Raw genomic sequence first — 21,983 nt, forward strand, 5'->3', positions numbered from 1 at the left:
AAAGAAGCTTGCGTTCACACCCGGATACATACGCACAGAGTAGGTAATACCAAACGGTAAGAGGTCATTCACTTTTGGCCCTTCTCGTAGCGCAACAAACGCTAGTGTAGATAATTTCTTATTGTTCGATAGCGTTCCCTGTGTGTGGGTACAGGTATGCGCGACCACGTGTGTTCAGCTATTCGCTATGCTTCCCGAGGGTTAAACCGGACACCCCGGAAGTGGAATATGAAATTTTGAATAACTCGAGTAACCGAGGAACCTGTAACTTTCAAGGTGTACGATCTTCCACAGACGCCTCTCTGTCTACGCGTGTTTCAGAGTGATTCGAAATGATTATTAAGATATGCACTAGCGTATCGTGCGACTAGAAGAGATCAACGATAGCCTAGAACGAAACGAGTAGCTCCGTTCTGAAGCCGTTCCACGAGCTTCTGGATTGTTCTTCAAGATCGTTTCGCACGCGAGCGTGTGTTCTTGCGTTTTCATGTTTCACTCGGCTCGTAGCTTCCGGTGGATGCGTTCTCCAGTTTATCAGCCAACTAGTTGCACGACCACGTCGTCGAATTTTCCTTCGTCCCCGAGATCGGACAGCTTTTCCTCGCCGCGTTCTTCGTCGACTTTCGTGCTCGAGAAATTCCCAAGGATCCGTGCGTTTTTCTGAAAAACTGTGTCGCTTCGGGTACGATCGGTCGGCCGAAGTTCCACGCTAAAGGTTATCAATACTGTTACGTATTTCTCGGCCAGTGGGGAGCTGCACGATAAGGCCTACTTGTAAAATTCCGATCTTTTCGAAAATATACACAATACCCGTTCTCCACGGAAATTTTCAATTTTCTCTTTTTGCCCGTTATCTCGCGATAAAAATTATTAACAAAGCACTTCGGTTCCCAAATGGGATCGATTTTAATCTACTCGTTTTGATTAAGTAAATTAATCAAATGGAACAAATGAAAAAAAAAAAAAAAAGGAGAACGAGGTTGGGTCAAAGGGTTGAAGAGGAATTAAAGCAACGATTTCTGGTCTCTTTCGTGGGAATAGAGTTGGACGAATGATATTTCAGAAGGTTCTTCGGTTTTATCCACGAACGTCTTATCGTTCGCTAGTCGCACGAGCCTCCGTTTTCTCCACTGCCTCTTATCGTCGATTCGTGACGCATTACGTTGCATCTTCGACCCGCCCGCCAAACAACCCCCACTCGTTCGATTTCGTAAAATCGTTCTCATTTGAAGAAGATACACTAGCTTGGAATATTGTTATTCTCTGTTAGCGCGTAACAAGGAAAGGCTGATTGGTCGTTCTGATTGTTTTGAAAATCTCCGATCACTATTCAAGGGTTGATTAACTCGAAACATCCTACGTGACTCGGTGTAAATGAAATGGAAGAAGAATAGCTTAGAGAAGTCAGATTGGATCTCGAAGATGCACGTATAGAGCGTTGCATCGCAACGGGCGGATTGCATCGGTGCACATTGCATCGCGTCGCGTCGCATCGGTTCGCAAGAAAGACGGTGGGAGGGGTGGTGGTTGGCGAATGTTCGCTCGGGAGGGGAGGTAGTCGGCCTAAGAAGGGGCTGTTGAAGGGGAGGAAAAAGGGAGATGGAGGAGGGATAGAGTCGGTGGATGGTAGGAAGGAAAAGGAAGGCATAGTCGGCGGCTGCGATGGCGGCTCGTCGTGCAGGGGGTGGGCGAGACGGGGGAGGCAAGAAGAGACACACGACGGTTTCGTGGCATTTGTAGCATTGTAGGTCGTTGAGTTTTATAACGTGACTCCTTAATTTCCGCGACTGGCGTTCGTCGCGGCCGCGAAAATCCTCTTTGCGATCGTCTTACCAATCCTCCTCCGGTTGCTCTCTTATCGTTCCTCGTTACCGCTCCCTCCTTAAGGGGATATTCTCATTTGTAAGCGAGAAAACAGTTTTCTTTCTTTTTTCCTTCTTACACGGTTATAGGATTGTTTAACGTTTCCGTATTAACACGATTATGTTCAGTGGTGGAAGGAAGGTTTTCTAAATGGCCGATCATTGAAAAATCTAAGATCCCTTAAGCAGCGATGAAGCGTTTACGAAGACGCGACTGGTACCCTTAACGGGCCTGGCAACTCTTTTTCCTCTCATTTTTCCCGGAGTCTCCTTCGTTTTTCCACGGTCTCTGACTGGATCGCGGGACGGGACCGGGACAAAGGCATCGTCTCGTGGTCGACCCTTGGAAACGAGACTTCACGCGGTAATTGCATGCTGATGTGTGTGTGTGTGCTGTTGTTTTTTTATTTCTGCGGTTACACCGCGTTCACTCGAAGGTGCTCTAGTTGAAGTCGGTTCGTTCCCTTGAACGTGTTCTAATGCCATGCTTCAACCGTGTCACGGTGGTTGGCTGGTTGTTGAAAACAACGCGCAACAACGGCTCTTCGAGCGATCCAATACACCGACGAAGGAAACAATCGCTCTTGCCAGGTGAACGTTGCCTTTTTGTCGCGTGTCTGGAACAGGTGGCAATCATCGGCTGATTATGCGTAGGCATGCTAGCTCGAACGAGTTTTTACGCTGGAATTTTGAGGGTCGTCGGAAATATAAAGCATTCTCGCAAAGCGTTAATTACTAGGATGATAGTTTCAGGGGATTCTCCGATATGCGGCGTGATCGAGGTACACGCCGCATAGTGTCTTCGTTTCTTCGAGAACTTCCGGTAGCAAGCCGCATCCCGAACGTGACCAACGAGCTCCTCTCATCGTTTCCTTTCCCTTTTAACCGGGTATCGTTTTCTCGTTGTTTTCGAGGGTGAACGCCGCGCCGGGAGGAAGTTGCGGCCCTCAGGTAACTTGACCGCGCTTCACCTCCCAATACGTGACTAGCGAGTCAATTTGAAAGCGAACTTTATTTATTCATGCGTCCGGTGAAATGTATTCTATATCGATACCTTCGCGACACATATTCCTTGTTTCGATCGATACAATTGCTAGGATAGTAATAAATAAGATTCGCAACCTAAGAACAAGAGAGTTTGTCTCTTAAACGACAGTTTTACCAAGCGTGATAACAACTCCGTTTGTTTGTTGTTCGTTTCGCAATTCTTTTTACACGTTTTCCGTCCTCAAAGTGAGTATTTTTCAAGGATACTTTGAAGATTCTCGTTTAAAAAAGAGATCCAACGAAAAAGCGTGTCAGCTGTTCGAGTTAACAAGCTTTTCCTTTCCCTTTCCCTTTCTCGGACCTGGTTTTGGTTACTCTAACGCGATCACAAACCCGAGTGATTCCTGCGCGTTGTAGCACGCAATTGGCGAGTGCGGAAACGACTCTGCGCGCGTAATTATGCTCCTCTTTGATGTTCGTGTTCGTTGCGCGCCGCTCGCGAATACAATGGAGATAAAAAAAAAAAAAAAAAGAAGAAAAAATAGTGGGGGAGAAAATAGAGAGGAAAACGGTGTTCCGTGTGGTGACGAGCAAAAGGGAAGCCCGCGTTTGAGTTTACGCCCGTTTCTTTTTTCTTTTCTCTCTTTCTCTCTTTTTTATTTTCGAAAAGACGAAGTTACGTTTTCCCGCTGTCCGCATTAAAAGCAACCGAGTTTATGCTTTCGACTCGTCCCCCGCTTCCTCTGTCTCGCTTCTTTTTCCAACCACCAAAAATATTCGTATAGTAAAGCAAAAAGCTTGCCCTTTTGCAAGCTTATCTTCCCTTTTTTCCTTCTCTCTCCATCTCCCTTTCGCTACTAAAAAGTTTATGAGCGTCCCGTGAAAATCTCGTTTTTATATAACAGGTAATTTCGAGAATTTACTTTCCCCGATGGACCGTGTACTCTGCGCTCACCTATTTATTTTCTTTTTCTTTTCTTGTTTCTTTTTTTTTTTTTTTTATCTAGAATTTTTAAGCCATGGTGCTTCGAAAAAAAAACTTTCCAGGATATATGTTATACTTTGGGGGTGGTGGATATTAAACAGAAACTTTCGTAAATGGGAAACGTTACTCGTTTTGCTTTTTGTCGTAAAAGTTGTGCGTTAATATTAGTGGCAAATTAGTATTACTAAACTTTTCACGGGTTCGATAAAAAGAGAGCGTCGAGTTAGAGAAATTTAAATTCCAGTAGAAATCTCTGCGAAGGGTTAAAATCAACTGCGTTCGATGTAGTTTTCCAAACAGGGCGAAAAATAATTCCGCTCACGTAGATGTACACCTGTAAACATCGTCGACACCAGTGATTTCGATACCCCGTGGACGGGCTAGGTAGAAGCACGGTGATTTTCAATTTTCCACGCGTTCGCGCGTTTATTTTCCCTTTACGAGTTCAACGATTTCGTCGCCACTTGTTGTGCCTGCGTATACCAGCATGGAAATCAATAGAATCTGCGATTTCACGTATCTGGCAACACGCGTGTGCGCCTGTGTGCTGATCTTGCAACGAGGAATCTCCTCTTCACCAATTATCCGTCTTTCCCTGTTTTTCCATGAAAATACCAATGGAAAGAGAGAGAGAGAGAGAGAGAGAGAATCGTTCATGCGATGTGGCACGTGCGTGCAGTAGGAAAAGCAAGCGAGCGTGTATACGCCCCCCTCGTGTGCACGAGCGAGAATCAGCGAGAGGGAAGGAGAGGACGGTTTTATCTTGGAAGCGATAAAGCCACTATCATCGTGGCTCTGGTTTGCGCGGCCCGTGTGTCGCGTTCCATGGTAAAAGTCCCTAGGAAACTCGGTCAGACCGAAGTATTTGTTGACTCGAGGATTTATAAACAATTTTCTTCTTCAAAAACAAAAAATTGAAGATAATTTCTTTTCCTTATTTCTTGGAAATGTAACGTTTCAATGATTCGCGGAAGCTACGCTCTTTCTTTTCTAAATCAATCGATCAAGAAATATTTTATTATTAAAAGAATTTTAAAAATGGCATCGACGAATTTCTCGATGTTACCACAAACTTTCAATTTAAAAATGAAAAAAGAAAAATCGCAATATCTGCGAAGCGTAATAAAACGAGGTATGCCTGTAATGTAAAAGTCCATTTAAAGCGTTAATCAGAGCAAGCAGATTCTATCAGAAATTTTTCCACTTCATTCCAGTTTGATCAGATTGCAGTCTAGTCGAATTTTCTTGAAAATCATCTGCTCGATGTTTTCATCGATCAATCAGTCTCGAAGATGCTTTTTGATCGTAGGCAGGATAAATTGAGACAGATATACGATGGAAGGTTGGATGAAACGGAAGGTCGAGTGCAAAGCCGTTTGTTTCGTTTGAAGAAAATAAACGGACCAAGCGCGGAGCAGAGGCGAACGTTCTCGTTTCGCGTATCTCCGTCTTCTCGTGGCAGTAACTCGCGACCGCGGAACCGTTATGCCCAACTATCGTTGCACGTATATGCAAGAGGATCTTCTTCTTCTTCTTCTTTTCACCTGGTAGCAGAGAAGGGAAGCGAGATCACGATAGAAAAGGTAGCGTGGAAACGGGGAGGTACGCGCTTGGGAACTCGATGAAAAGGGCATCGAACCTGTCACGCTCAAAGAACTCCCCAGCTCGTACTGCAAATTTTCTCCGGAAGATTTCAAGTTAGTTTTCGTTGGTAAAACGGGCGCGATCGAGCGATAACCGTGACAGTAATACGCCACGTGTTGATTTCAATATCAAACACGTAGAAACGCAGACATTTTTGATGCGTTTCACCGATGCGTTTCGGAGCAGCTCGGTTTTATTCTACTCTCTTCTGGAAAGTAGCTCCAGTTCACAAGGATGGATGTTTTTATCGTGAATCGTGTTTGCGTTTGATCTTTCTTGACCTTCCGATGGTTCTTTCGAAAGAAAAAGGTCGTTTTTATCGGAGGAATCCTCGCGATATCTCCGCCAACACCGTCCGCATACTTTCAGCGTTTGCTTTTAGGTAGTTGGCTTTCTTTTTTATCGGCGAACGCGAATTCCCGCCAAACTTTGCACCGAAATTATTCGCAGTTGTTCCACAGTTAATTGCACAGTCTTGAGAAGTTTCATGGCTTCCCGTCTGCCGAAGTTTCAGCTTCGAACGATTGTCGTTGGCCTGCAGCTATTCAAAAGTATCCCAGAGTTATTTTCAATTGTTGCTCGCCAACTTTCCAAGGGATTCTTCTATTTTTTTTCCCCCTCTCTCTTTTAATATAGATCCAGCAACCCTTTGGTCGAACCATTTAAAGGTTAATTAAACCGATTTTTACTCCGATCCATTTATCTCAACTTTTTTTTTTTCGCCTTCCACTTTTTCATCCCTTTCGAAACGAAAGTTTGGAGATTTTTCTTGTCGAAGAAGATAGCGAAGAAGCGTTTGCAAATTTCTTCCTACGGAAACTTCGCCATTGATCACCCGCTGGTGTACACTTTTCCACCTTACGGCGTCGAACTTCGAGCTTCAAACTTCATTGTACTTTTGAAAACACCATCGTGAACTCTTTACTGTTATCTCGAGCCTCGTACTCTTTCCTATTTATTATTGATAATTCGCCAATTATCGCACAGTTCGTAAATCAGCCTAAGGGGGTGGCAAACGGACGCGTTTACGCACGGTTCGCGTGTTTTTACGATTTCACGCTGGCGAAAAGCTTGGATCATCTGAATTGTAACAGTATTTTCTATCCTCTCGACGAAGCCACTCGGCTACGCGGCAACGAACGATTCGTTCGACGGAATAATCGAAGGAAAAAAAGGGAAGGAAGAAAGCTGGTTGAATTCACGAGTGGCTCGTTGAAACGTTTGAAAGTTCGAGGAACGATCGCGAATTAATCTTTCGATTAATTTCTAGGGCTCGTAACCCGTGAACGAGATAACACCGTCGAACTTTCAGTGAAAAAAAAAAAAAAAAAAATAAAAAAAAAAAAGAGAGAAATTCGTGTCGACGTTCTGAGAAACTTTGACGATCTCTTCCTTGTATTAATTTTCATATCTGCTTTAACAAGAAGTTTCAAATTAATGCGCCACCTTGATACGTACGTATTCCGGGAACAGAATTTAAAAGGAGAAACGACTTTGTATCCGAGGAAGGTTTTCAATCGTTTCTTTATTAATACACAGAGAGCCGAACGGTTTTTAAAGGAACTATAATTAAAAACGAGCTTCTTCTATTTTCTTTAATTTCTTCCCGGCGTTCCGTGCTCTCTTCTTTTAATTTGGGTTTTCAGTTTTAATTACTTCTGCGAGAGGGTGGCTCTTGTTCTTTCTCAGTATCTCATGAATAGAAATTTACTAAAATTATACCTTCGACGGGGGATGAAAGCTTCATCCCTGCTAGACTTTCCGAGAACGAATGCTTCAAACGTTAAATATATCCTCTTATTAAAAAAGAAAAGAAAAGTAGCGGTGATTTTCTCTGATTACAGAACGTTATTTGTCTTTTCAGACGGAATTGGCATTCACAATTTTGACGTCCCGAGCGCGATCAGTTTCTGATTATCTTATCGTATCGTCCGTTTGATGTCCGGGGAAGAAAGGAATGCGATTGTGATCGATCGAGCGTTCCGTTGGCGGAAGGTTTAACCCGATTTCCCAATTTGATCCGGATTTTCAAAAGGTCACGGTGCTTCGTCAGTCGGGCATTTTCTCAACGGGGAAAGGTATACTCTAATCCGATTCGTAAACACAATAGAAAGTATCCCGGGGAATGTAGGCTACCGTGCGGGCACGTGCTTTTGCCTACAATGTGCTTGCCTCTTCGTAAGTACAGAGACCTGAATACCTGGCTGACTCGAAAATGTTTGACATCCGGTTATCTCGTGTGTAAAACGACCTTTTCACGTACCACCGACGTTTTATCTTCTTCCAAAGTTAAAAAAGGGAACGGAAGTGAGAAACACGTAGGAAAGAACAATGGATAGAAAAATTAAGTCATTCCTTCTTGGACTTTCCAATTTTTATTCCTTTCCTTGTTGCACGTGTCTCTTAATATTTATGGAACGACTAATTAAAGTTCAGAGTAAAACGGAACGTATCGGTATTAATTGGTACAAGCTGGCAATTAAAGACACGAGATCAGGAAATGGCGTTAACACGAACCTTAGACGATTTTCATCCCTGTCTTCAGCGTTTTCCGATACACACGGAATTTATCGATTCCCACGATCTACGGAATTTTAAAATCGCAGTCGAGACTGCTTTAGATATTGTCTTCCATTCTTAGCTGGGAACACGTTGACCAATTCGTCTGTCGCGATTAAAAATTATCCCTTCGTTCGGAAACGTTATTTTTCCCTTCATTTGTTAAACGAGACAAACGCGATCACGATTTGTAACATCGAGGCGCGCATTTGTCGCCCTTTGTTAAAAACTTGACGAGGACATAATCGAGAAATCGGGTTGAAATTCGCGGAATCAACTTTCCGATTTCACCCTTAATGGAACTTCATCAGCGGTTTGCCGGACTGATGAAAGCTGAACGTCGATATTCGACTTTCACGATTTTTACAAAGACAGAAGCCCGATAATTATGCTAATAGATACAAGCGGATCGCGTTAATCGTTTCCAGATAATGCAATGAGAGCTTCTTTTTCCATCGAGTTTGCTCGGAAACTTTCTTTCCTTTCCCTCTGCCCGAGGAAAGAATCCTAGGCATTCTTTCAAACCGATCCTGTCCTTCTCGGCTTCGTCCCCCCGGCTGAAGTTGAAACAAGTAAGAAAAGATTTCATTATTCGACGAGTGGGTTCTTCTCTTCGTTCTGCTTTCTATCTTAATTAGTCGTTATAAAATGTTTGATTGCTTTCACGTTTCCTCCAGCTCATAAGAATTTCATCCTTAACGTTTCCTATACTCGAATGAAAACTCGTCAGACCCGTTAACCCTTTTTCTATCGTTTCTTTCTAATCTTCTAAGAATAATTAATAAAATATCGAAGGAAAATTGGAATAGATGTGTTTCTATTGAAATAACCGAGTGTTCTGTATGGTGTTACAGGGAAAAGTAAGCAAACCGACGCACCCGTTAAGGGAAGAGTAATTCAGTCGCGGTTTCAAGCTGATTCACGCGTAAATGCTTGGAATATCTTGGAAGTGAAGAGGGTTCACTGGTTGGAGCGAGGGCCCGGGTCGGTTTGACATCGAGAACGAGCAAGGCAACAGGCTTCGCAACCACCGTCACGTGGTAAGAAGCTTTCACAGATTTTTCTCTTCAAATTTTCATCCGTCTCCCGAGAAACCGGAGCAACGGTTGAAACGTTCCGGAAGAGGTTCGAACAAAGTGTGTCTAACAGGAAGCGTAAATTACCATGGCTCGAATCGATCGTAATTTCAAAATGCAATTTCAACTGGATGAATGGCTAAGCTGAAGTATAATTGATTAGTCTGGTGTATCGTGGGAACGCGGGAACTGTTACCGTACGAATTGAATCGCAAACGATACGTCGTCGGTACTTTTTTTCGAGATACCGTATACTATCGCGAGTAATTAAGATAGTTTCCTGTTAAGATACATTTTCTTGATTAAGTAAAACAATTTGGAACCTATGCTCGAAGCTACCCTAATTGATCGTTCGATTACGATCGTTGCCATCAAGATCCTAAAGGTTGTTAACAGAAAACTAACGTTTCAGAGGCGGGCGTGCGGAAGGAAGGAAGGAAGGAAGGAAGGAAGGAAGGAAGGAAGAAGGCGATTAGGGATCAGGTTTGAAGCAGAGGGTACGGATCTTGTGGCTGTGCCAGGTCCGCGCATGCTTCAGCAACGAGGCAGTTCAGTAACGACACCACCCGCGATGTCATCGTCCAACATGTTTCCCCAACAGTATTGTCTACGATGGAAGTACCATCACAGCAACCTACAGATCATGTTCTTACAGCTGCTCGAGCGGCAGGCTTATTGCGACGTCACCCTGGCCTGCGAGGGCAAGACTCTCCGAGCGCACAAGGTAAACAGAATATAAACAGCACACACACACACACGCGTACAGAAAATGTATAAGCTCTTTCAGGGAGATGAAAGAGGGTGTTGCTCGTCGCCACGTGTCTCTTCGTTTCGCGATGAAACTTTAACGAGCAATCCTCCTGCTGAGCGTGACAAATTCAATCATTGATTCTCCTCAAACTCCTCCCAAAGTCAATTTCCATCGATCGTTGCCCTTTTGTTCGGTTTCCATCACAATAGGTCGCGATTAAATCCTTTGTTTCTGTTTCGAAATCGTTCGACCAGCAAAGCTGATTAAATTCGAGACCGAAGTTTTATCGTAAGACGATTCCTCGGAGTTAGACCTTTGAGTATTAGGAGAAAAAAAACACAGAGTTACCCTTCTTGCAACTACTTAATATTTTTATTGCAGCAAAGACGATGCTTGTGCACCGTCATCTTTGCGACATCTTATCCGTGCAACAAGTTTTCGAGCATCGAACCGGTAGCAAAATGTTGCTTTTCTACCATTGAATAGGAACGACTCACTATCCGCCCTTTAATAGCGACCGCGTTTCACTCGATAGTCGTCTATTCGCTTTAAAATCCCTTTCTCTCGCGTACGCTCGGTTTCTATACGCTATTTTGCGTTTGAACATTTTTTTACAGCCGCTTGTTCGTTCATTCCGCGTCGTTTAACGCGTTACAGACGCATTGTATTATCGACCAGCACCCCGTGCCACTCCATTTTCACTTTCTGCAGATCGAACGTGTACCTTTACGCGCTTTTATACGTCCAGAATACCTGTCCTCCTTTCGCCGTGTAAGGTACTTCGATTTCATTTACGCGATTCTTTTATTTCAACTATGCGCATATTAGGTTGTTGCATATCGAATTACTGATTTCGAAACATAGAAAGTCCGACACGATTTGGTACACAACCGAAAGAAATATACGCCTTAACTTTTTCTATATAACAAATAGAGAAATGATACTTCGATGAACGAGTATCTCAGTAATTAAACTTCATCCCCTGATGAAAAGGAAAAAAAAAAAGAAAGTAGACGACAACTCGTACGACGAAGGCAATCTCGTTCAGTCTCCATTGACTCGGACGTTCCTCCCCCTTTCTTCCCCTCTGTATATATATATATACCTATATTTTTTTTTTACCTCCCCTTTCGTACACGTGTCTCTGTATCGGTCCGCGGGTGGCCAGTGCCGTTCAACCACCCCTTTTCTCTCTCTGTAGGTACGTTTTTCTGCGTGCCCACCCCTCGGTGGCCGCGATGCCGCGCCGGGCGGAGAATTTCCTCGATTCGTCTTATTGCAAGTCGTGCAAGAGGCGGGAAAAAGAGAAACGAACCGAGCGAGATAACCGAGTCGAATTCAAAGAAAGATAGAGACAGAGATAAGAAATTGGAGAGGGGTGTAGACCACCCTCGCCCCAGCCCCGGGGAACATAAAACTTAACAAACGATCAATTTTCTGTTCTTTGTTTCTTACCAGCCTGGAACTACGGTATTTCGCCACTCTCTTCCCAACCCCTGCCTCGTACTTCACCGTCGAACCCCCAACCTCACCTTATCCTACCCGATTCCACCCTTTCTTTCTTGTTAAGAACGAGTCTACCGATACTGTCCCTTTTCTTTGCCTTTATTTCTTTCGAGACTCGCTCGACTCATAGATATCTGCTCCAAGTATGATCAAAATTTTATTTGTGGAACGATGAAATTTTAATTGCAATTTTAATTTCAAGTGTAACGTGAAAAATTGAAAATTTTGACAACATCAAAAATTATAATAGACATTCTATGATTTTCAGCAGAAATTCGATTGACAAGAAAAATAATTAAGAAAATATTAAAAGGTCCGACACTTTCGTTCTCTCCTTGCTGTTCACTTTACCCTCTCACTTTCCCTGGTAATCTCGCTATCTTCTTCTTCTTTTCTTCCCTTCCAACCCGGTATCCTACGGAGAGCGGGGGTTGTTTCAACCCCCTCTATCTCTCCGGTCTCGCCCGCTACCCCTCCATATTTCCCTTTTTTGTATCTCTGTCTCGGTTGTGCGTCGAAACGAGCCGCGCAGAGGAGAGAGGCACTCTATCAAAGTAGAGTACGTTTGGCTTGGTTTATTTTTTACTTTGGGAGGGGTCCAAATTGTAAAATCAATACTTCCTCCTAAATTTAGAATGCCGCCACCAACGGCAACGACGCCGACGCGCGTGGGGCGGCCTTTTTCCTTCTTTCCTTTCTGACCGCCTCTGCAACGGTGGTGGCGCGCGTCGCGACGCCAGCCCTGATCGCGTCATCGCGCTTCGGGACAAAAGTCGTGTGCCGCGACCGGTTCAAGGGGTTACACCGGTTACACGCGACAAGAACACTCGTCGACCGGAAGCTTTTTCTCTCGGTTCTCTATCCAATTACTTATCAGAATACTTGTAGCAATAGTATAATAATGTTTTCGCTGGTGCAATGGTACCGGTACTCTTTCAAGTACTTACGCGTCTCTCGATTGAAATGAACGCACAAGTGCGAGAGGTCAAAACACGAATCCGTTTGAAGGCTTCTCGCGTTAAACAAACATGTTCGTCATGCCGTCAAACTGGTTTCAACTGTCTCGTTGATCCCATCGCTACTCACCGGGGTCAGAAATTACAGACAGCTGTTACCTTATCCCCTGCCACCTGTATCCAGGTGTGCCAATGATCGTAGATGCGATCGCTCTACGAATGCAGGAAAATTGAAACAAAAATTTTTTTTTCTTCTTTGTTTCCTTGCTTCGTTGAACGAAGGTTAACACAATAGTCGGAATTAGGGGCGCGTAGAAGGGTAACATCGAAACGGTCGAAATCGTCTCCCTTCGATCGTATCCCGGCTTTCACCGATGTTGCGGTTTGTTTTATAATACCGTTCCTCTGTTGTACGGGTTAAATATCGATTGACGTTCGATATGTAACGTTTTGCTCGTGGCATCCGAAGTCGTCTTTTTCGGTAGCTAAACCGATTTCGAGCACCGGGAACGCTGATCTCTGATGCAGACAGCCGAATCTCGTTTCTCCTTTTTGTCATCGAATGAATAGACTCGGTATATTTTCGTGTTTCGAGCATACAGATAAACGCGAACTGTTACAAAATTAAAGCATCAACGAGCCTTTGTTCGATTCGCCTTCTTTCGAATCGGTAGACACGTTCGGTGTAATCATCCGTCGTTCGAAGAAGCGCGATAAGACGGGACAAATGAACCTTAACGTTCGTGAAAATCCGCTTAACTCTCGCTGCATTCGTTGACGGAGTCGTCGATAAATATTCACGTCGGATTGGATCGACGTTAAATTAGAAGTTGTCGAGCGAAACTGGATCGTCAAATACTTCGTTAACGCGTCACTCATACATACCTGAGTGACGCTTGAATTTCCATCGGAGTTCGTTGTCCATATTGTAAGGAATTGCACGGAGATTCTATATTTCATAAGCTGCAAATCTGTGCCTTTATTTTCGAGATATCAACGATCGAAAATTTGGTATTCCACTTCCGGTAGCCGCGGTTCCTACGGGAGGAAGTTGAACCGACGCGACAACTGAAGGCACGTTGCCCTAGGCCCGCGTTTGCATAAACTCGCACACGTATCAAATTTTACCCATTTTTCGGCGCTTTTCAACTTTCCTTCTTTACAACTTTCTGTATTATATATATTATTCGCATTGTCATCGAAGGAAAACATGACGGAACAGCGTTTTCCCATTTGGAACCGTGTCGAAGCGATAGAAAGACGCGATTTATCAATTGAACTATGCGACTCGTCGTTTTTTCTCGTTGACTAACGTTTCATCGGTATCGAGTTTGCTGAAATAAATGCGATAACAAGTCGGCTCCCTTTCGCTGCGCTCTCGAAAAAGCTCGACGAGTCGAGTAATACGAAGAGTCGTTCGAAAAATCAGACCGTTCTTACGATACAAACCACCCTGTCGACGATGTAAGAGGACAAGGTAAAAGAAAAAAAGAGAACAGAAGGAAACTCAATGATATTCTCTATAAAATTTGTTGGAAGTTTCTGTTCGCGATTCTTTCGCTTGTGAAACTTTTATAGAGAGAAAAGCGAGCAACAGCAGAACTCAAGGGCGGTCGTGTCGACTAACCGCATCGCGACCTATTTTTTCAAAAGCAGTTTTCAACTATAGACCAGATTCTATGTACGTTAAACGTCAGCTACTTTCTAGGTTAAATTTATTTTTCATTTGCGTGAAATCACGAACGATTATCGAGTGAATTTCACGAGCAAACTGTCGTTTTCTTTCGTTCCACGCGAATTGCAGAAATGTCGCGAAGTACGTAACCCTATGCTTGGTTCGCTCTGAAAGTTTTGAAAATCTTGCGAATGACCATTTGATCGTGGTGAACGTTCGAGCACGGTTAATTAGTAAAACTCGTTAGTCATTCGCAAGGATGTTTCGTTACGCTATTTTTTTTTCTTTCGATCGACGACCAGTATGCGAATAATTGTCGTGTGCAACGACACATCGGGGTCAACTGTATCGATCAAGGCGAAGAAAACGACAGTGGGATTCCTGGCGTTCCGCGACCATGACGATGATATCTGCGCTCGTTCTCAGGTTCTCTCTTGTCAGCGGTTGATGCACGTTGCAACAACAACAACAACAACAACGCGGTGTGTGCCTCTCGGGTAATTATATACCACGATGGCAGAAGGGTTGCCAGGTGGCACAGGGTCGTTAAACCCGGACATCCTGTACTCGGGGAAAAAAACACGACGCTCCGCGTTTCCTACGTAACAAAAGTAGCTCTATATCGCTGATCGTTCTCATATAACAATCTAATAAGTTAATTATCAGCAAACACGCCGAAAATTTTCTAACAAGTAAAAAGAAAGGAAAGAAAAAGGAAAATTGTTCATCGTCCGAACACGCCCTCGACAAAGACTCAATTAACAACAGCGACGACCAAGCAAACAAAGCGTTCATTAAACGACGCGCGACCTGTGATAAAACAACAACGAAAACAAACGAAAAAAGAGGAGGGTGAAAAATAAAAAAAGAGGCAAAGAAGAGATCTACGTAAAACCAAGTGACACTAGGTGAAAAAGTGAAAACGCACAGCCCAGCGTCGACAGCGGGATGGAAAATCGGCGCGTCGGTGATTCTTCAAAAGCCAGGGTGGAAAAACACGCGCGCTCGAATTTTCCCCCGGCGCCAACGGCTCCATAGACGATGAAAGAGATAGGAAATAAGGGAAAAGAGAGAGAATGAGTGCTCTCGCACGTGTTAATGGGCTTTTACGAGCGTCGCGTGGCGAAGGAAAAGCCGTTTCACGAAATTAACACCCGCCGAAGCGAGTGAGCTCGTAAAAAAAAAAAAAGGAAAAAAAAAAGGAAAAAGAAAAATACATCTACACGTGTGTGTATATAATCGATATTTTCGTACGGGCGTAAGTACTTTTTACACCCTCATTCCCTTCTCTGTCCACCCCTTTTTGATTCTTCTCCTGGTCGTCTGCGTTCCCATTGAGTCACGTTTCTCTTCCCTCGGAAACACGCGCACACCGGTTCTCCCGCCATCGACATTGGCGTCGAATACGAAAGATTCATTTCTTTCGCTAGCTTAATATTTTTCATTAGCTTCGATCCCGTCTATTTCTGCATCTTCGAACGCGACGCCCACCCCTTGTTCCGACTGTCTAATGCACTCCACGCTTCGATGAAACTTGTAATTTTTGTCTGCACGCGAGCAGAAAGCTGTTTTCAATACTGGTATAACAGTAGGGGAACATATGGTTAGGAGGTTGTCTCGTGGACGAGTGTTAATTGCTACGCAGACGTTTGTGATTGAATGTCAGATGCGTAAGATCGCTTGATAAAAGAAAACGTAAAAGGAATTAGGGTTCCTTTCGATGGGAGGTTAGCCAAACTGGTTGTGGGTAGATTCGTTGACTGGTATCACTTGCAGGTAACGAAATTCTGTGAAAGAAAGAAATTCTCGTGTATCCAAATAGTTACACGATAGTTGAATGAAAGATGAGAATTAAGAATAATTGATACAACTTCAACGATGGTAGGTTTCATTTTTAAAGCAACGATGTTCAATGTAACGTGTCAACATCCGAATTACGAAGTAAGTGACACTGACAAACTGATGAACGATCTCGTTTTAAGATTAATCTTCCAGATGCGGCGATAACTCGACGATTGAACAGCGCTGAGTAACAAATTTAGAGTCTCAAAATTCTTTAACCACCTCGAATCGAAAAGTCTGCCGCGATTTTTCCAAAAGAAAAATGCTTTCGAAACGTTCGCCGATAAAATTGTTACGCGTTGTTCGCACACGGTGTGCGAATTTGTTCCCGTTACCAAAACTCGAACAAGTTGTACTCACGTTTCCTCGGTTGTTAAACCGTTCGAGCGTGACAATTACAAATCAATGAAATCCCAGCGGGTTATTAGAAAATCAGCGCGTGACTACGTTCTACTTTGTAGATCGCAGACTTCCTTACGCCATTGCGATCGCGGGGACACGCAAGCAAAAGTCCCCCATATGCATGGCTGCACGTGCAAGTACAGACGGCGTATATATACGCGCATACATACGTTCAACTTGGACAATTGCATTTATCTTCTCTCTTTCTCGATTCCGGTTTCCTCCTTTTCTTTCCTCATCGTTCCACTATCGTTTCTCGCTCGCTCCTACCCCTTTCTGCATCTCCTTTTCCATTTGCATTTTTTCGTTCTCCACCCTTCCTCTCTCTTCTCTCTTTTTCTCACCGATCTTCCTTCGCTGTTTATCATCTTCTTTCTTGATTTTATCTTTCTCATCATTTTCATTGTTCCCGTCATTTTTTTTGTTTCTCTTTGACTTCAGATCCATTTTTGTCCTCCCCTTTCTTTTCTTCCTTTTTCTACCGCAACTGTTTTACTTCTTACTTCGATCGAACTGTTTTTCTATAGTTACAATTATTCACGGGTTGATAAATAACAATGTAGAAAAAAAGATGAAGTCGTGAAGCTAAATAAGTTGGTCCATGTTTACCATTTATGTACCCGGCAGAGTTGGTACCGCATTTACAAGCGGCTGAACTTGTGAACGCTCGAAACGATCGTGCTGCTTGCAAATACTGTAATAACATAGTCCGGAGAACGATATCCTTTCCCTTCTGTCGTCGAACATTGAAATTGCTAATATCACAGACGAGAAAGAGAGATAGAGGGGGATTGGTTGAACGCTTTTGCGTGTTGACTGCAATTTTGTTGCCGAAGCGTTACATAATTTCCTGTAGCTTGAGAAAGGTACGAAACTTAAGATAACCTAAATCGATTTTGATAAGGGAAACTTGGATTTAATTCGATCCGGCGTAGCCCGGTGATAAGAAAGATTCTTCGGTAGATCGAGTAATTTTGAATAATCTTGGTGAATAATTTTCCACGGAGGATTGTTTTCGATGCTAAGGTATGAATGATATCGATAAATGGAACGCGATGGCTCTTTTTTCGTCACCGTGGAATTCATTAATTTTCGTTCTTCATTCATGGACGCGATACGATGAACTCTAGAGATACCAAGTCAGTCACTGAAATGGAAATCGCGAATATGCATTATTTATGGAATTACGTAAGACGATTTCTTTTCTTTCTCCTTTTTTTTTTTCTTTTTCGAGGCCAGAATTACTTCAGCTTTTTTGCTAATGCAAATGACACTCGATTTTCGACTTATTCCGACGGTGTCGTCGACCTTTTCTTGACGAGAACTTTCAGCTTTACCAGGGATTCTGATATTGATCGAAACCTAGATCACTGTGCTTCTTTGATTCTTCGTGCTTACATCTCGATCATTATCAAAATGGAATATGTTTATCATTTCAGCTCGGTCGTTAATTAATTTTCTTTCATTACTTTTCAACCTTATCATTCCATTAATCGTTTCATCCTTTTGAAGAACAACGACGACCTTATTCAGACTGTTTACCTCGTTTAGCGAAGAGATCTCTTTTACTCTCGAAACATTTCGTTAACACGTTTAATTCCTTTCATCTCGCGATAGTTTTAACGAAACGCGGAGTGTTCTGATTTCCGGCAAGAAGCATGGAAAGGCCTGGGAAAGAAAAAAAGAGAAAAATCAACCTCGACGAAAGGGAGTCCTTGACGGGATCGGATTTAATTTCGCTTCACGGTTCCTTCTAACAACCTGGAAATTCTTTTTTTCTCTGGAGTCTATTTGAAATAACGGAACGTTACGGTCGCACGAGTTTACGAAGGCCTCGACGATTAGCGAAATCATCGAAATTCGGAGTTCCTTCGAGCGTCCCTTTTTATTTCAAGGCCACTCCCTTGGTCTAAGAAGTTTCTTTTTTCACCCTTCCGTTTCCGTTTCTTTGCTTCATGTTCGTCGGTCGTCAGAAACGGGAAACGCCTGAGCTATCGATCGAATTACGTAACTGCAGGCAGAGAGGCCGGTAATCTCGTTTTTCTAATGAACTTCTATAGAGAACGGAACGTTTCTCGTCTCGAGAGCCATAAACCATCCGCCATATTTTCGTTGTTCCATCAAAAATACGCTTCTCGACGGAGCGCGGGATCTTTGGATCACCGGTTGATCCGAAACTTTTTCAGAAGGGAGCTTTAAAGTGTTAGTTCCCACGTGTTACATCCTCCTGCGTGAAAAGTAGAAAACGCGACCCGGTTACGGTTTCTTTAAAAGGAAATAATAATAATAGATTATACGATGAAACGTATTTATTATTTCTCCTGTACCGGTAAATGACAATGGACGAGTCGGAAGAGCGTACCTTCGCTTTCACGTCAACTTGGCTAATACATTGCTAGAAACGCAACAGTTCGCTAGAACTTCGAAACACTGTCTCCGATTCCATGGAGGCGTTGAAGCCTCCATGAAAGTTCCTTCGAAAAATTCGATGAACCTCTGTAAAATTTGAGGCGGCAATGACCGATGCTCATCATGGAATGCAAGATGTTAATTAAGAATTTAAACTTCCAGTTTGATGCGTTATATCAGTGGATCTCGCGATAATGTTATTGAAAGATTTGATTGTAAAAAAATGTGGTAAAAAAGCGACGTGACCGATGACCTGGCATGGCAATCGACGTGTTAACAGTAAACAGCGAGGATACGTCGCCTATCATTCCATGCTTCTTTTAACCACCCTTCTTCTCCCACTGGTCCGTGCCTCCACCCACCCACCCCCGTCGATGGGGTGTGCACACGTAGGTACAATCGATTGCGTCTGCCAAGCTTTTACGCCGGGGAGAGAAAACCGGCGAATCGACAAATTCGACGCGGCGCACCCCCGTCTCCGAGGAGGAGGGAGGGGTCGTCGCTCACCACCGGCCCCGTCCATTTATATCCTCCTTCGTTCTCCTCTGTTCCTCAACCACCACCACCAACACCGCCGCCACCAGTCACCAGTCTTCTTCTATCCTCTATCTTCTCTCTTTTTCTATGTTTCTTTTTATTGCTATTTTCTTTTTTCTTCTTCTTCATCTTTTCTTTTTTTTTTTATATTGCCGTCGAAAGACGAAGCACATCCCCGTTATGCACGATAAAAAGTTTAATGTCAGAGAAGACGTCGTGGCGATGGTGGATGGGTGGTGTTGGCGATGGTAGCGGTGGTGGTGGTGGGTCATGGAGGTGGCAGAGAAGAAGACGGGGTGTCGAGGGCGGGGGGAGGGGACACAGAGAGGTGGTCTGGAAGATTGTGAGTGTGAGAAGGGGTGTAGGCGCAGGTTCGACGGTGGAAGGGTGGTTCGGGGGGGTGGTTGAAAGTGCCCGGGGATCGTAATGACTCGATATGAAACCCGGGCAGTGCAATTTCTTTCTTCTTCTGCCCTTTCCTTCCTACCAACCCCCGCGTGCTCGCGCGTCTCGACGTCTTCCTCTTTTTTCATCGCAGTATTTCCCCATAAAAGCGGCCCGGCATAATAAAAAGCGTTATATAGCTGGCACTGAAAAGTAACGCGCCTCTTTCTTTCTCTTTCCTTATCTTGTTCAACCCGTGTACGTCTCTCTTTCCCTCTTTCTGTCTGACTCGGCCGCGTGTGGGTGGAAGGGTGGCGGTACCAGAGGTGGGTGAGGTTACCCACGTACACGAAGAAACAGATACGACCGGGCATAAGGTCTTTTACGGCCTTATTTGCGGAGACGTAAAAATCGCGAAAATCAATACGGAACTTCTAACATTAAATATTCAGACTATCGGCTGGGCGGGGCCGCGAGAGAGGCCAGACACTCTTTCGTACCTGAGAGTGTTCCTCCGCTTCCTTCATGGGAAACCATTCTTCCGCGATCGCGATACGATCTCGCGTTGACTTTCAACCAGGGGCGAACCACCACCACCTTTCCACGACCATTCAAAGAAACTTTTCGTCCACCTGTTTCCCGTCCTCGTTCATTGTCCCGAGGAAAATTACTGTACCCAATTTCGACGATTATAATTGGGATTGTTTAACGCGTCGAATACCGCCGCGATGACCAGCGCCCAGAAATTTAACACAATTCGGTAACAAAGTTCAACGCGTTAATGTTCCCTTTGAATAATCGGTACGTCTCCCGAAATACCGGTATAGATATTATCACGGTAAAACAAAGGTTTCGACAAATCGTTTAAATCGAACAAATTTCCTCTCCGTTCTTCCCTCGATCGCGTTGCTGTAATTGTAATCCAGGATAGAACGACTACACGAATTTCCTTCCGGATTTTACATTTTTATTTCTATGAAATGTAAACCCAGGTCCATAAATCGTGCGCTCCCCCTTTTTTTTTACTTCGTATTCAGTTTTTCTTCTTTTTGAAAAATATTTCTTTCCTTTTCTCCTCTGCCGTTATCAGTCCCCGGTTTCTGTATCGACTCGCGTACAACCACGTATTCGCGTAATTCCTTGAAAATTATTCTACGAAATAACAATGGAATTTTACATGCAAGTAAAATGAAGCAACTGAATGCACATTAATTCGTGCCACGGTATTCTTCCATTTGGAAAATAATAAAAGGAAGAAAAAAAAAAAAAATAGCCCGTTTCGTTTTCGCAACGAATCATTTATTCCTTAAGCTTTTAAACGTAGCTACACACATATCCCAGACCAGCTCGATTTGTTTCCCCTTTATTCTCCATTTTTAGAACAAATGTTTTCGAATTACGACTCTTGCATTACAGTTAAAACGAAGTGTATCGAATCGTTCGATTTCCCCGCGATGAAACAATTCAACCAAATTGTGAGCGTCGAATTTGATTGCCGGTTACAGAAAGAACGTCGAATATTGCGCTTTTCCCTGGAAATAATTGCTCGGTTAAAGCGTTAATCGTTTCATATATCAAACAGCGTACCTTCAAAAGAAACGTTGAATATATATCCAGCCGAGCTCTCTCAGCGTTTTCGCTGATCGGTCTATACGTTCAAAATCGTTTTTAATCAGACCGAGCATCAAATATGCTATTCTTCTCGAAAAAAGCGTTAATCTCGTTCGTTATTTTACCTGTCTCGAATCGAAAGCATTATGGAAATTTCAATGTTTGTTAATCGTTTGTAGGAAAACTTATTTTCTACCTAGCCAGTGTCGATTGTAACGTGCCTGAAGGGGTATCTAATTAATTTACCTTTACGTAATACTTTTACGTAATTATACATCATTTTATCTTATTCTAATTACACTTTGAAAATTAGCGATTTTGCAGGAAAAAATGCTACAAGAACATAATTATAATATAAATTAGTTCGAATATTAAAAGCGATCGATCGAGATGCTTGCAATTTCAAGATTATCTTATCTCGTTCTTGGATAATTCTCAAAGTACCATAAGTTTTTATTGGCGGGAAGTTAAAGATAAATTTCGAACGAGGGAAGTACCAAACGCGTTTTACGACCAATAAGAAAATTTCCAAATGATTCCGTCGTCGTTTCATCGAACAATTCTCACCATAGTGGATATTGTTCTACGAAGTTTCTGCTGGGAATGAAAGTCGATGAAAATCCTGGTGCACGTGAAATTACGTTGATATTGGAACGAAGAGTGTTTCGTTGACGCGGACGGGTTCGTGCGTCAAACGCATTTTATTCGCTCAAAATTCCGAGAACGGGGAAATCTGCAGCCTCCTTCGCCAACGAGGAAAGTCATTTTTCGCGTGACGAAACACTTTGAACGGGTTT

General features: G+C 43.4%; 1 protein-coding gene across 5 annotated transcripts in view; it reads left to right on the forward strand.

Moving 5' to 3' along the window:
* Positions 1-21,983, forward strand: part of LOC117604775 (uncharacterized) — a 60,892-nt gene that overhangs the window by 32,177 nt on the left and 6,732 nt on the right. For all 5 annotated transcript variants that reach the window (XM_076688269.1, XM_034325235.2, XM_076688270.1 and 2 more), the window contains 2 exons: positions 8,892-9,077; positions 9,526-9,837. In XM_076688269.1, coding sequence (XP_076544384.1) covers positions 9,643-9,837 — 195 coding nt within the window. In that variant the 5' untranslated portion in view covers positions 8,892-9,077; positions 9,526-9,642. The remainder of the gene's footprint in view (positions 1-8,891; positions 9,078-9,525; positions 9,838-21,983) is intronic.

This window comes from Osmia lignaria, chromosome 5 (assembly GCF_051020975.1).
Source record: "Osmia lignaria lignaria isolate PbOS001 chromosome 5, iyOsmLign1, whole genome shotgun sequence".
Taxonomy (NCBI): domain Eukaryota; kingdom Metazoa; phylum Arthropoda; class Insecta; order Hymenoptera; family Megachilidae; genus Osmia; species Osmia lignaria.